Source organism: Neofelis nebulosa, chromosome 8, assembly GCF_028018385.1.
Source record: "Neofelis nebulosa isolate mNeoNeb1 chromosome 8, mNeoNeb1.pri, whole genome shotgun sequence".
In the NCBI taxonomy this organism is placed as follows: domain Eukaryota; kingdom Metazoa; phylum Chordata; class Mammalia; order Carnivora; family Felidae; genus Neofelis; species Neofelis nebulosa.
In genome coordinates, this window is record NC_080789.1 from 25,369,585 (window position 1) to 25,384,697 (window position 15,113).

Below are 15,113 nucleotides of genomic sequence, written 5' to 3' on the forward strand. Positions count from 1 at the left end.
GTTATTCCAATGACACAGCCATAAAAGAGACTGTATAACAGTTCCTGGTACCTAGATCTCTGGTGCTGTCCTGATTCTTGTCTTTTCTGAGTTCTGGTTCTTCAGCTTTTTCTCCTTTCTATGAGCTACTCCATATCCTTTCAAAAATTAAGTTAAACCATTGGTTGCTACCAAAAACCATAAGTTACACACTCCTGAAGTGTTCTCCTCCTAACGTCTCTATTTCTGTTAGTAATACTTTAGTCTTCTGTCATCTTAGCTGAAAACTCCAAGTTCATCCTTAGGCTCCCTCTTCCCTTGCCGTAATCCAATCCATTGACAAGATTTGTAGACCCTAACTCTGCATCCTCCCTTAATATTCCTTCTTTTCTAGACCCACAGTCATTTCTTTAGTTCAGACCTACATTTCATCTGACTTAGGGAGACAGTACAGTGGAAAGATCAGGGGCTTCAGATTCTCCCAGACCCTGGCTTAAAATCTGGCTTTTCTACTTGTTAGCTTTTCTTCCTTGGATAAGCTAATTAACTTCTTTGAGCCTTTATGTTTTCACTTGTTAATAAAGCCTGTCCCATAAGGTTATTATAAATATTAAACAAGACCATATAAAGTTCCTTACATAGTTTATGGCTTATAGTTGGCACTCAATTCAGTTACTGTTGTTACCATCAATATCATCATCTTCTAATTGGTCCCCATCTCCATTTTCTCTCTTTTCCGGTACTTTTGATATGGTAATGCCAGGTTAATTTTCATATATATATACATATATATATATATATATATATATACGTATATATATATATATGTACGAAGTACGAAGTATATGTATATATGTATATATGTACATATATACGTGTGTATATATATATACACGTATATATATATATATTTAATTCATGTAACTTCTTTAATCTGATAAACTTCGAAAATTCGTCTTTATCAATGGGCAAAATGGGTGAAGGAGAGCAGGAGATACAGGCTTCCAGTTATGTAATGAATAAGTCATGGGAATAAAAGCCACCACATAGGGAATATAGTCAATGATACTGTAATAGCATTGCATGGTGACAGATGGTAGCTACATTTGTGGTGAACACAGCATGACATATAGAGTTGTTGAATTGCTATGCTATACACCTGAAACTAATGTAACATTGTATGTGACTTGTACTCAAATTTTAAAAAAAAATTCTCCTTTATCTAACAAATTAAATTCAGGCCCTAATTGCATTATCAGTCAAGGTCCTCCATGATGCCTTCTACTATTCACAACTCAATCTGTACCCAGGAAAAACAGAAACATTTATTCTTCCATGAACACACTACACTCTGCCTTTCTCTCTTACATTTCTTTAGTCACTCTTTTTTTTTTAATTTTTTTTTTAATCTTTATTTTTGAGAGAGAGAGATAGAGAGAGAGAGAGAGAAAGAGAGTGCCAGAGTGCAAGTGGGGGAGAAAGAGAGAGAGAGGGAGACACAGAATCTGAAGCAGGCTCCAGGCTCTGAGCTGTCAGCACAGAGCCCAACATGGGGCTCAAACTCATGAGCCATGAGTTCATGCCCTGAGCCGAAGTCGGATGGTTAACCGGCAGAGCCACCCAGGCGCCCCCTTTACTCACCCTTTTATCTCTATATTCTTGTCAAATTTCTATGTGTTAGAATCTTAGATGAGTAAATAAATGTAAAACACTTAAAACAGTGCCTAGCACAGGGGCGCCTGCATGTCTCAGTCGGTTGGGCGTCCGACTTCGGCTCAGGTCATGATCTCACAGCCTGTGAGTTCAAGCCCTGCATCAAGCTCTGTGCTGACAGCCCAGAGCCTGGACCCTGCTTCAGATTCTGTCTCCCTCTCTCTCTCTGCCCCTCCCCCACTCATGCTCTGCTCTCTCTCTCTCTCCTTCAAAAATAAATAAACATTAAAAAAAAATTTTTTTTAAATAGTGCCTGGCACATAGTAGCTCTTCCTCAGTAAATGTTACCTATGTTTACACCACTCAATGCCTATTTAAATGTAATGCATGAAGGCAGAAGGGGAGGGATAATAAAATTATATCGAATTATTAAATATGTAAGAATGGAAATCCTATTCCTTCTAGGGATTTAAAGATAAATAAGACATAACTGTTGTCCTCAAGGATCACACTTTAGAGAGGAAACAGATAAATAAGAATGCTATATATAGACTACGTACAAAGGCATTTTGAAAGTCTTCCACAGGGCCTGACAAATGTGTCACACACAATAATTGTAATGCATAATTTAAACTGTTGGGGAAATATCTTACTTATTCTTCAGGGTCCATTTCAAATCCTTCTTCAGCCATGTAGCCTTTTTCCATCCTCCCAAACATGTGACTCTCACCCAAGCATATTGTATCTGTCTTAGAACACTGTTTATACACTTGCTTTATTCACCTTACTGAATTGTAAGCCTTCAGGCAAGAATTGTATATTGCTCATTTTTATATACTCTGAAGTGTATAGCACTATGTCCTGCACATAATAGGTGAAATAAATACTTTTAAATTGGATGGCATTACCTTCAAAGGACTGCCCAGTTATTTTACTCTATTTGACTTTTGCTGTAGTGAACATTAATTGTAAAAAGAAAGTGTCTTTTCTATAGTTTATTCATTTAGTTTTTCTTTTCCATTAGCATGGAATATTCATACTGGACTATATCTATCATAACATCAATTACAAGCATTAAAATATATCATTGTTTCTACCTTTGTATATTTCTCTTAAGTCAGTACTTTATTGGATGATAACTAATTCAATTCAGAAAGTGACTCTACTTTGTTTGAATGACTGTTTATGATTTCTTAGTATTTATGGATTATGTGAATCACTCAAGTCTTAAAGAGTTATGCTACCTGACACCTGAAACTAATATAACACTGTATGTTAATTATATTTCAATGTTTTTTTTTTTTTAAATGAGTTATGCCACCTGGATTTACTTGTGTTGTTGTTGTTGTTGTTGTTGTTGTTGTTGTTGTTTCTCTTCCTTGTTTCTAAATAACTGACACAATTTTTCACTTACTTTTTGTAGGTAAATGTGAATGTAAAGAACAGGTGTTAGGAAACCCCAAGGCATTCTGTGGAATGAAATATTCATATGGTGAGTTTGAAATCCTGAATGCTTCTAAGAATCTATTCAAACTAAATCCAAAGAGTTTTTTTTTTTTTTTTTTTTTTTTTTTTGGGACAGAGAGAGACAGAGCATGAACGGGGGAGGGGCAGAGAGAGAGGGAGACACAGAATCGGAAACAGGCTCCAAGCCATCAGCCCAGAGCCCGACGCGGGGCTCGAACTCACGGACCGCGAGACCGTGACCTGGCTGAAGTCGTACGCTTAACCGACTGCGCCACCCAGGCGCCCCCAAAGAGTTTTTTAGGAAATGGGAGGTCTAGTCTATGACATTCTCAAAATATCAAAGCATTAGTCTTAATATAATAATACCTAATACAGATAGTGTTGAAGGTCCTAGTGAGGGCAGGAAGCTGCTAGAGCAAAGGCAAAGTCATCCTACTATGAGGAAAAGAGGCAAACAAAAAGAAGAAAACCATCACACATAACCCTTTCTTATGGATGCTTCTTGTCTTAGTAACCTAAAAGGGAAGTCCCTAGCCACTAAAATGATTCCTGTGCCAGTTTTATGTAGTATTACCAGTTTCGAGTAATGACCTGTGCCAGTTATCATGTAGTAATATGAAGCAAAAATCAGTTTAAACACTATTTCACAGTGATTAAGAGTTCGAGCTTTGGATTCAGACCTACGTGGGTTGGATTTCTGGTTTATTGGGTAACTTCACCTCTCTAGACTTCTTCATCTATAAAATTGGATGGTGCCACCTTTCCCATAAAATGAGAGTTTTGAAAAGCACACAGCACATTACCTTACATACACTATATGCTCAGTAACTGGTAGGGAGAAGGAAGAGGATATATATTTAGGAAGCACTGAGACTAGCTGTCCACTCAAGTCTCTTCCCTGCCCCCTCTGTATATTCTAGACTCCTCTACTTTTCAAATACCAGGGAAATACAGACAAAGGGAAATGTTACTGCCTATGTAAAGACTGTTCCTATCTTCAAACTCTAAATGGCTTTATGCTTACTATTAAATATACTAGATGCCTTATCTTGCCAACATATTTTTCACTAGTATCTGAGGCTTTTTATTGTTCCATAATTCATACTGCCTGAAATACACATTACAATGAAGAGAAAATTTTAAGTCATGATCTCTGAAACCAAGTGTTTAGGTTCTTTTTTTCCTCCTAGGTTCTTGATAACATTGTATTTAATCTCATAAAAGATTTTTTTTAAGTAAATGTTAAAAATCTCATAAATCTTGGGGCGCCTGGGTGGCTCAGTTGGTTGAGCATCCAACTTCGACTCAGGTCATGATCTCACGGTTCTTGAGTTCGAGCCCCACATCGGGCTGTGTGCTGACAGCTCAGAGCCTGGAGCCTGCTTCAGATTCTGTGTCTCCCTCTGTCTCTGCCCCTCTCCCACTCATGCTTTGTCTCTCTGTCTCTCCAAAATGAATAAATGCTAAAAAAAAAATCTCATAAATTTTTATCTAAAATTACATGCATATTTCCCTCCTTTCATTTGACAACTTGGCTAAATAATAGAAGAAAACTTTTGAAATGTATAGTGCCCAATAAAGAAAAATTCATTTTGAGAAAATGGTATTTACTATCAAAAGCAAAAAACAGTACAATTTAGTTCAAAGATGGTCAGTTTAGTGGAACTATCAACTAGTTTTCAATATTACATATATTTGGTAGCTCTCTGAATTTACAAACAACTGCACTGGCATCTTTTAATACAATTGTACTATTTTCTGCTTAAGAAACTTTGAACGCTCTACCTTGTTCTTTTTTTTCCTTAAGTTTATTTTTATTTATTTTGAGGCGGGGGGGAGAGAGAGGGGACAGAGAATTGAAAGCAGGCTCCACACTGTTAGCACGGAGCCTGATGCGGGGTTCAAACTCATGAACCATGAGGTCATGACCCGAGCCGAAGTCAAAAGTCAAAGGCTCAACTGACTGAGCCACCCAGACATCCTGAAATACCTTATTCTTATTAACACATCTACAGACTTGGGGGGAAAAATGGTTTCCCTTCTCCATTCTATTAGTGGAAAAAAGAAACTTGACTCATTTGTTTATTCCTTAGAAAATATTTATTAAGTTATAATAATGAATAGATGAGGTCCCTGTTCTCTTTGACCATACAGTCTAGTGGAAAAATAACAGTGAACATTTACTGAGCATTAGCCATGTGTGAGGAACTATGCTACGTACCCTTCATGCATTATCTTATCTATTTGGATTTGATACCTCTCTAACTGACTGGTCATGCAAATTTGGGAAGTTCACTTGATTTCTTATAACTTGCTTCCTCATACATAAAACAAGATTAGATGACCTCTTAAGACCACTTAGAAGTCTAAAATTTGGTGATTCTATAAAGATATCTGATATCTGACAACAGTATTCTTAGGAAATGGAACCAGCCAGTGTAGGGTTCTCTCATTACACAGAATTTTCCATCAAGATATAGATGAGCCAGTAAGAACTCCTCTAATAGTATAGAATATACATCCAGTGTTCCTTAGATCTACTTTCTTCCTCACCCCAAGTTATTCCAACTGCTTAACCCCTAGCCACATCATTTCATAGACGAAGAGCATAGCGTAATAGAATCATGAGTTATAGAGAATATTGAAGCTCTGCCATCATATAGAAGGACAGCCATTCCAACCCCAGTTGGCTTGGATTTTACATCTGGGAAGAAGATTAAATACTCCATTTTTATTATTTTATTATTTAATTATTTAATCATTTTAGAATATGTAAAATATATTCTGGCAGTAATATTTTGTTTGTTTTTTGTCATAACTTTATACACAGTGAGCCGCAGAGTAAAATATAATCAGAATCTAAATAAAAACCAGGATAACAATTCTACTTCCTATACATTTTTTTTCTATTTGGATTTGATAGCTGAATGTGTTTAAGATATGTTTGCAGTAGGCAAATGGCTGATTTTCTCTTAGCATAATGATATGAGTAACAGAAGCAGATGAAAATGTCGAAGAAAGAAGAGTATAGTTAATATCGATAAATAAGGTGAAGCCAATGCAAAAGTTAGTGAGCCTAATGATTTTTTTTTTAGTTTTTTCAAATTTCAGTATAGCTAATATACCATTTCATATTACTTTCAGGTACATACTATAGTGATTCAACAATTCTACATATTACTCACTGTTCATCAAGATGAACCTAATGACTTTAAAAGCAAATTTCCACATTTGCATCATCATTAGTTAACTTTTCCATTATACTCTGAAATGCTTATTTAAGTTATTCAGAGTTCAACAGGTAACATGAAATCCTATACATTTTGACTTTTGGAATTGTGTTGTTACAGTGCTAAAAATAAAGATTTTATCAGCTCATGACAAAGGATCTCATGCTGAGGTCAATGTGAAGATAAAAAAAGTCTTAAAATCTACCAAATTGAAAATTTTACGAGGAAAACGAACATTATATCCAGAATCGTGGACTAATAGAGGCTGCACTTGTCCAATCCTCAATCCTGGTAAGCATTAGACTTTTCTAGCTTAGTAACTACTTTGTCTCTGCTGATTTGCTCCTTGTCTTATTCTCTAAACCACAACTGAAATCAACTCACCAAGAGTATGTCTCCTTTTCACCATCTGAATTCTGGGGGAAAATCCAAATGGTATTCTTTGAACTGACATCAAAAAACTGTTTCTCTTCCACATGTTCTAAAAAGTGAAACATTTTAAAATCCAGCAATATAATATTTTCTGTCCTAAAAGAGAAGTCTTAGCTTGGTTCCATGTGCCAGTAGCATAGAAAACACTTTCATAATTTAGTTACCACTAATACTTCATCTGAAAGCTAGGTCCTATTATGGTGCCCTGGGTAGAATTTTCTCCCAAAGGAAATTCAAATGCAACTTTCCATCTGTGCAAATAATACTGAATTCATTTTTACGATTGCATGAGAAGCATCTGTTCCTCCTGGATAGAAAACAACTCTCAAGTTCTCATCATCTTGTTTTTCATTAAATGACCATTCTGGTTCCAAATTAGAAACAGCAGAAATGTAAAAAAAACAAAAACAAAAACAAAACACTGTAGAATCTTAGAAAAACTGGAAATTAAGGGAATTTGCACCTTAAAATGTTACTACAGTGGTAGAGACAAGTGAGTAAGCATGGGATTCTTACCTTTATGCTCTACAAGTACACTTTCATACTGTGTCATAAGCTGCTTATTTCTCTGTGTCCTTCATTAAATTTGAGGATGGGATTTAGATTTTCGATCACAACATCTCTAGTACCTACCATTAGTACCTAAAAAATAACATAGTACCCAGATAGTAAGTTATCAAAACAAATATTTTTTTAAAAAATCCTCTGTATTTTCCACTTTATGTAGTTGCCATCTGTATTTTAGTGGCACTGCTAAAACAGGTGCATAATTTATGCTCTGGATCTAATTCCTTTAAAATAAAAGTCCAGGAAACCCCAGTTATGTTAATAAGAAATTACTGTAGTCATTGATTAATAACTTTGAGAGAAACAGATAACCGAGTGACAGAGAAAAAGAGAAAATCAGTCAATAAAATATTACCCCCTAAACAATCTAAAATAATATAAAACTGTTGACGTTTTGACCCATTGACTAATCTCTTACATCCTTTTATACCCCTTTAGTCTTTTATTTATTTTAAATTTTAATAAGGAAAAGGAAAAGGGGACGTTTTAAATAATAAATAAATATGTTTCCAAAGAACAAGTGAAGTAATTAGAATCTTGGATTTTGAATACAGGAAACTAAGAGTCATAAATTTAAGTTCTATTTCCTAATAATCTGTATGTAGAGGCTCTTCCTATAAGCACTTTTTACTATCTTGGCAAAAGAAAAAAAAATATGCCCAGTCTTTTAGTAAGCCACTAAAAGAAAAAAAAAGCTTTGACCATCTGAGCCACCCTCCAGGAAGTAAACTATACTTCCTAATCAGGTTTCTGCCAGAGTCAAAGAATCAACTGAGTTCATCACAATTGAAAACATAAGCGCAATTATTCAAAGAATTCTTAAAAACATGTTTACTTGCTTTGAAGAAAAGACTGGAACCTGCCAAAGCAAAACCAGACACTCTTTCATTTCACTTTGTTTTTCCATTTTTACAAGTTCAATAGCCAAGGCCAAAGAAAGCTGATAAGAAAATTCGGAAACCTTACACGCCAACTTGCTTCCTCTGCTACTTTTTTGAAAAGGAACAATCTAATTGGCATCCCTGCAAATTCATTCATTCCTACATTCATACATACATTTACTCATTCATTAATCAATTTAGGATATCAAGACTAGCAGTAAAGTATTATATTTTCTTTTTCTAAAGAAACAAAATAAATCTTGTGCCCTCAAACGTGTAGCAAAGTAGATGTCAAAAGCATAAAAATAGGAAAGCAAAATGTAAATGCTAGTAAGTGATGCAACAGATAACATTGTTTTCCATGCTAATTTTTGGCATGATACTGCTCCATAATTTATGGATTTATTCAGTATCATTTTTATTGGTTTATTTTTATACTTTAATTTTTTTCATTTTATTTATTTTAGAGAGAGAGAGAGCAAGCAGGGGAGAGGGGCAGAGGGAGAGAGAGAGAATCCTTAGCAGGCTCCATGCTCAGCACAGAGCTTGATTCAGGGCTCTATCGCATGACCCTGCGATCATGACCTGAGCAGAAACCAAGGGTTGGATGCTCAACCAACGGAACCACCCAGGTGTCCCAAATTTATATTTATACTTTAAATTAATGGCAAGCTCCTATCGTATTTGTTCTGTTTATAGTTTCAAAGTAAATTCATTTAAAATACTAGACTTAGCAATGAAGTTTCCTAAAAATTATGTATTGTGTTTTTAAATGAAGATGTTATTACTTTAGGTATGATACAAACATGATATTATATCAAGACCACTATATTTTAATTAGACTATTAATTAAATATTGGGATTCTTTTTCATGCAAAAGCTAAGATTACTCTTCAAAGAATTTTAATATTTTATAATCCATCTTACATTTGTGCTCTACAGTGTGTTTAAAATCTCTATCATTATTTTCTCTCTTTTTCTTTCTTTTTTTTTTTTTTTGGAAACACCATCATAGCTGTTTTTAAGTTTAGTGCTGAATTCTTTTAATAATTTTTTAAATAACCCTCTTGAGGCACCTGATTGGCTGAGCTGGTGAAGCATCCAACTGTTGATTTTGGGGTTGTGAGTTTGAACCCCACATTGGGTATAGAGATTACTTTTAAAAGTTTAAAAAATCTTAAGGAGCGCCTGGGTGGCTCAGTTGGTTAAGCGTCTGACTCTTGATCTTGGCTCAGGTCATGATCTTATGATTCTTGAGTTCCAGCCCCACATGGCACTCTGTGTTGACAGCGCTGACAGCACAGAGCCTACTTAGGATTCTGTTTCTCTCTCTCTCTCTCTCTGCCCCTCCTTAGCTCACTCTCTCACTCTCTCTGTCTCAAAAATAAATAAATATTTAAAAATAAATATATAACCCTCTATAGAAGCTATACATGTACATTATAAAATTTTAGGGGAAAATTTAAAATGTCACATTTCTTATCTCCAAAGATTCTCTGTTGACAGCTTAGTGTAAATCCTTCCAGGTCTTCCTCTGTGCATGTACATATTATAATTTTTAACCAAAATAAATTCATACTATACTCTGTTTTGCAACCTACTTTATTCAGTTAGTGAACTTTGCCTTCAATTATAGTTTATTTTCATATACTATAATACTCAGACCACATGCCAATTTCCCAACTGGTCCCAAAATGTCCTTTAGGACTGATTTGTCCTTGTCAGGTTCAATCCAGGATCACACATTGTATCTGGTTTTTAAGACTCTCAAGTCTCTTTTATTCAAGCACAGTTCCTTTTTTCATTGTTGAAAAAATTATTAGTGTTGAAGAAACCAGCCCAAGTGTCCTGTAGATCGTATTACCTTCTATATTTGTCTGGTTGGTTCCTTGTGGTGTCATTTATCTTGTCCCTCTACTGCCTATGTAATCTCTAAAGAAAAGCTTGATAGATTCAAGATAAATATTTGGACTAGAATCCATTAGAGATATTGCTGTGTGTGTACTTCATGTTAAATTATATCAGAAGACATATAGTAACTGGAAAACTCACCATCAGGGTTGCTCGACTTGATTCTTGGGTTAGAGTGATGATAGTCTGGTCTCTCCATTGGGCAGTTTTGTTTTCCCTTTGAGACTAGAAAATAATGAGTGTGGTATTACTTAGTCATGATACAAACATCCAGTTTCCCAGTAACTATTGATTTAATGACATTATCATTGAGTGGTAATCTTCCTGAATCAACAATTTCATTAGAGTTTGAGAAATGACATTTTTCTAACTTCCCTCATTTATTAGTTGATGCTTCTGTAAGGGGACTGTCTCTTTGAAACTGGGCTATTAGGTCACCATTCAATATAGTTCCTATTGTAAAAGGCAGAATAAATGCTAAATTCTTTCCCCATAATTTCCAATTTTCAAAGTAAGTAATGGTTTTAACAGCTTCCTCAAAAGATGACAAATTAGGGGTGCCTGGGTCACTCAGTGGGTTAAGTGACCAACTTCAGCTCAGGTCATGATCACAGGGTTCTATGAGTTTGAGCCCTGCATGGGGCTCTCTGCTGTCAGAACAGAGCTGTCTCCCTCTCTCTCTGCCCCTCCCCTGCTCACTCTCTCTCTCAACAATAAATAAACATTTAAAAAAAAAAGGATGACAATTTAGTTTTTTCTAGATGTCTCTTTTTTGAGTATCATTTTGGAATTATGGATATTGGTTGATTCAAATAGATAGATACCAATAGGTTCAAATTATTATATTCCTTGGTGCTCAGATTATCACAACTTTACAAAGTTGTAACCCTTTCTTGATAACTCCCATGTCCTTCTGAATTGATCCCAATTAATCTTTGAAAGCTTCTGTGCCTTTTATCACAATAGGATGTCCCATGCTACTTTGTATCTTCCCGCCCTGGACCTGCAATAGCATTTGTCCAAGAATTGTTTTGTTTTGTTTTGGTGAGATCTGTTTAATTAGAGACTACAGTATAAAATATAGGTGTTCACTGCTACTCAAGTAGCAGTATACCAGTATACCATATGGTATATATATATACCATATTCATATGTTTTACTTTTATTATTTTATTAATATATATTAATTTTTATATGTACATATAAAGCCATGAGTTTAAATTGGTATTTTCAGCTTAATTTTAGCATCTACTATTTTCCCTTAAGTTTTAAAGTGTATGTCTCTTTATCTTGGAAAGCTGTCGTATAAACATAACTACTTATTTCTCTACCTTATAATATTAAAGAAAATTATTTCAAAATACCAATATTGATATTATTACAAACATCTCCTAAAGGAGATTAACATATTTCCTTTTTATAGTGTATAGGTATTGAGACCATCCTTTAATTTTTCTGTGTGTTATCCAAAATTTTTTATTTGAAGTCTGAAAAGAATTTTTTTTTTTTTTTTTTTTAACGTTTATTTATTTTTGAGACAGAGACAGAGCAGAGACAGAGCATGAACGGGGGAGGGTCAGAGAGAGGGAGACACAGAATCGGAAGCAGGCTCCAGGCTCTGAGCCATCAACCCAGAGCCTGACGCGGGGCTCGAACCCACGGACCGCGAGATCGTGACCTGAGCTGAAGTCGGACGCTTAACTGACTGAGCCACCCAGGCGCCCCTGAAAAGAATTTTTAATTACAAAGTCAACACTAGGTCCAGTTAAGCCTCAATTATTTTTTTTAATATATGACAAACAAACATCCTATATCCCAAAAACACACTGACTTTCTTTTTATTTTTTTAATCTTCATTTATTTTTGAGAGAGAGACAGCGTGTGAGCAAGGGAGGAGCAGAGAGAGAGGGAGACACAGAATCGGAAGCAGGCTCCAGGCTCTGAGCTGCCAGCACAGAGCCTGACGCAGGGCTTGAACCCACGAACCGTGAGATCATGACTTGAGCCGAAATCAGACACTTAACCGACTGAGCCACCCAGGCGCCCCAACACTGACTTTCTATAGGAAATATGTGTTACTTTGTATAATTTATAACTCTCTTCCAATATGTTTTCCCAAATGGTTTTTCACTTTTATAAAATCCTCAATATACACTACCATACATAGTGAGTCTCCAAGAAATAGTAATTTATGGCAGTGTGCTAAGCACGCACAGAATCCTCACTTCTTTACCATGAAGGGTGGTACAGTATAAAGTAAAAGTTCTACAGACAGACTTGAGCTTAAGTCAGAGTGTTAACTATTTACTGGGAGACACTGAACAACTTGTGTAATCTTGCTGAGACTCACCCCTTATTTGTGACACAAGAAGAAAAACAAGACCTACTTCATAGGGTTATTTTCAAGATTAAATAAATAATACATGTAAACCATTTATCACATAGTAAATGCTTATTAAGTGTTAGCTCTTACTACCTGTGACTCCCTATTTCGACTACGAATATATAAAAGCATGAACCGTGCATATAAAATTACTGAAGTCACATCTCTCTCCTTCAATAAATTATGATACTCTATAGCCCCTAACTTTGTTCTCTTTTAGGTTTGGAGTACCTTGTGGCAGGACATGAAGATGTAAGAACAGGCAAATTAGTTGTGAATATGAAAAGTTTTGTCCAGCACTGGAAGCCATCCCTTGGAAGAAAAGTGATGGATATTTTAAAAAGAGAGTGCAAGTAGCAATAAAGGTATATAGCACATAATGGCACTTCTCTATGTATGAAACACAAACTTCATGGAAAGGAGACCTCAAAAATGAAACTGGAATTTTTTAAGTGCCAAAACATATAGAAATGTTCCAATGCATAGGCCTTGTCTAACCTGACTCTTTGGGAGGCCATGTTTAAATACAGTTTGTTTCATAAAGACAAATGAAAACTCCTATGCTGATACCTGGTTTCTATGGGACTGATTCTGAAATTTGTAACTATTAAGAGTTTTTAACAGCAGTGTGATATTTAGCAGTAATCCATTAAGGGCAGTACATCTAACAAGGACTCCTTCCAGCTTCAGATATGTTACTTATATTTGTGCTACTTAAAGCAATTAAGGAGATTTTAAGGACTCCCCAATCCTACTATCAAAAAAGGTTTTTCTTAAAAAAGAGCCTTCCTTTGCGTGATGTGTGTGAACTTTGGTCTGTGGGGTGTTAAATGGAACCTCTCCACATGTATATAGTATTTCCTTGTATAAAGCACTTTACTACCTACCACTTGTGTTGTGAAAGTTTGGAAACCGTTGTTGACAGAAAGAAAAATAAAGGGCGTGTAAGAAAACCTACTGAAACAGAAGCACTGCCACTACATGTGGACAAAAGGAAGTTGTACGTTTTAACTCTGAACACTTGGGGAAAAAATATGTGAAGATACAACCTAAAAGAACATGTTTGCATATCAAATCTCAGCTTCAGGCTAGAGGTTAGATTCCACAGATACCAACCATGATGAAAATTTTTTTAAAAACTAAACAAGATGAGACTTTAAAATTAGAGGAAGAAGAAATCATAAGTGTAGAAATATGCTTGGATAAAGAGGAAACTGACTTTAAATTTTTAAAAGCTCATTTATTTGCAATGCACTTGTAAACACTGCAAAAATTATTATAGACACAGAATTTGTTTTATTTTTGTGTTTAGTATTTAAACCTGAATGTTGAGACAGTTTTCTCCTTATCTTTATTAACAATATATGGTCATTATATTTGCTCACTTTTTTGACACAATGTATGTGATAGTTCACCAAACTACAGTCTTCATTATTATTCATCTGTACCCATGTATAACCACAATACATACAGTTTCTTCTGTACTTGAATATACAAAACATGAACCACAGTGCCATAAGATTAACTTCACATACAGAACATATTTTTTTCCTGAGGTCCTGTGGACTTGCAAAAAAAAAAAATATATATATATATATTGCTCTGTTAATTTTTTTTATATTTCATATATGTAATAAAGGAATATGATCTCTTGATTTTTGTCTCATTTCCTGATCAACTCTTTTAATGATGCTAAAGATTATCTTTTCTTAATGAGGGAACACAAACCTAATTCCTTAAATTAAGAAAATCAGGGCACGTGGGTAGCTCAGTCAGTGAAGTGTCTGACTCTTGATTTCAGCTCAGGCCATGACTTCACGGTTTGTGAGATCAAGCCCCATGTTGGGCTCTATGCTGACAGCACAGTGGAGCCTATTTAGGATTCTCTCTCCTCTCTCTCTGTTCCTTCCCCGCTTGCACTCTCTCTCTCAAAATAAATAAATAAACTTAAAAAAAAATCAAACAAGTGCCCAGTATTTTGACTCTTTTACTCTGGTGCATGGATATAGAGTAGAAGCTACAGGTTTAGTTTCTGTCACATGAAATTTTTTTTTATCAGATGCAATGCATTTTTATACTATATTTACTTTTTTAAAAAGCAATGAAAGTTCATTGTTGAAAATATAGAAAATTGTATCAGGAAAAAAATCCTATGTTTAAACCATCCTGTGATGACAGCATTAGCATTTGAGTGCCTATTCTGCTAGACTGTTTTCTATGCATGTACATCCCTTTTATAGAATTGGAATTATGTTATACATACTCTCATGAAATCTGCTTTTATAACCTGTAACATGTCTCTCAGCTTCTTATCTTTTCCTATTTTATCCTGGTAGGTGGAATGCTGTATAGTAGGGTATCATTTACAAACAACTTATCAAAAATGTGGGTAAGTAGATCACATCAAGAAAAATATTTTAGGGTCACCTACATGGGTCAGTCAGTTGGGCAACCGATCCTTGATTTTGGTTCAGGTCATGATCTCACGGTTTGTGGTTCAAGCCCCTGAGTTGAGCTCCTAGCTAGTAATGTGGAGCTTGCTTGGGATTCTCTGTCTCCCTCATCTCTCTACCCCTTCCCTGGTCACTTGTGAGCTTTCTGTCTATCTCT

The 15,113-nt window shown here is 35.3% G+C and overlaps 1 protein-coding gene across 2 annotated transcripts in view; it reads left to right on the forward strand.

Annotated features, from left to right (window-relative positions):
- NTN4 (netrin 4) overlaps window positions 1-14,158 on the forward strand; it is a 126,116-nt gene extending 111,958 nt beyond the window's left edge. For both annotated transcript variants that reach the window (XM_058741728.1, XM_058741729.1), the window contains exons 8-10: window positions 3,056-3,124; window positions 6,450-6,620; window positions 12,724-14,158. In XM_058741728.1, coding sequence (XP_058597711.1) covers window positions 3,056-3,124; window positions 6,450-6,620; window positions 12,724-12,860 — 377 coding nt within the window. In that variant the 3' untranslated portion in view covers window positions 12,861-14,158. The remainder of the gene's footprint in view (window positions 1-3,055; window positions 3,125-6,449; window positions 6,621-12,723) is intronic.
- The last annotated feature ends 955 nt before the right edge of the window (window positions 14,159-15,113 follow it).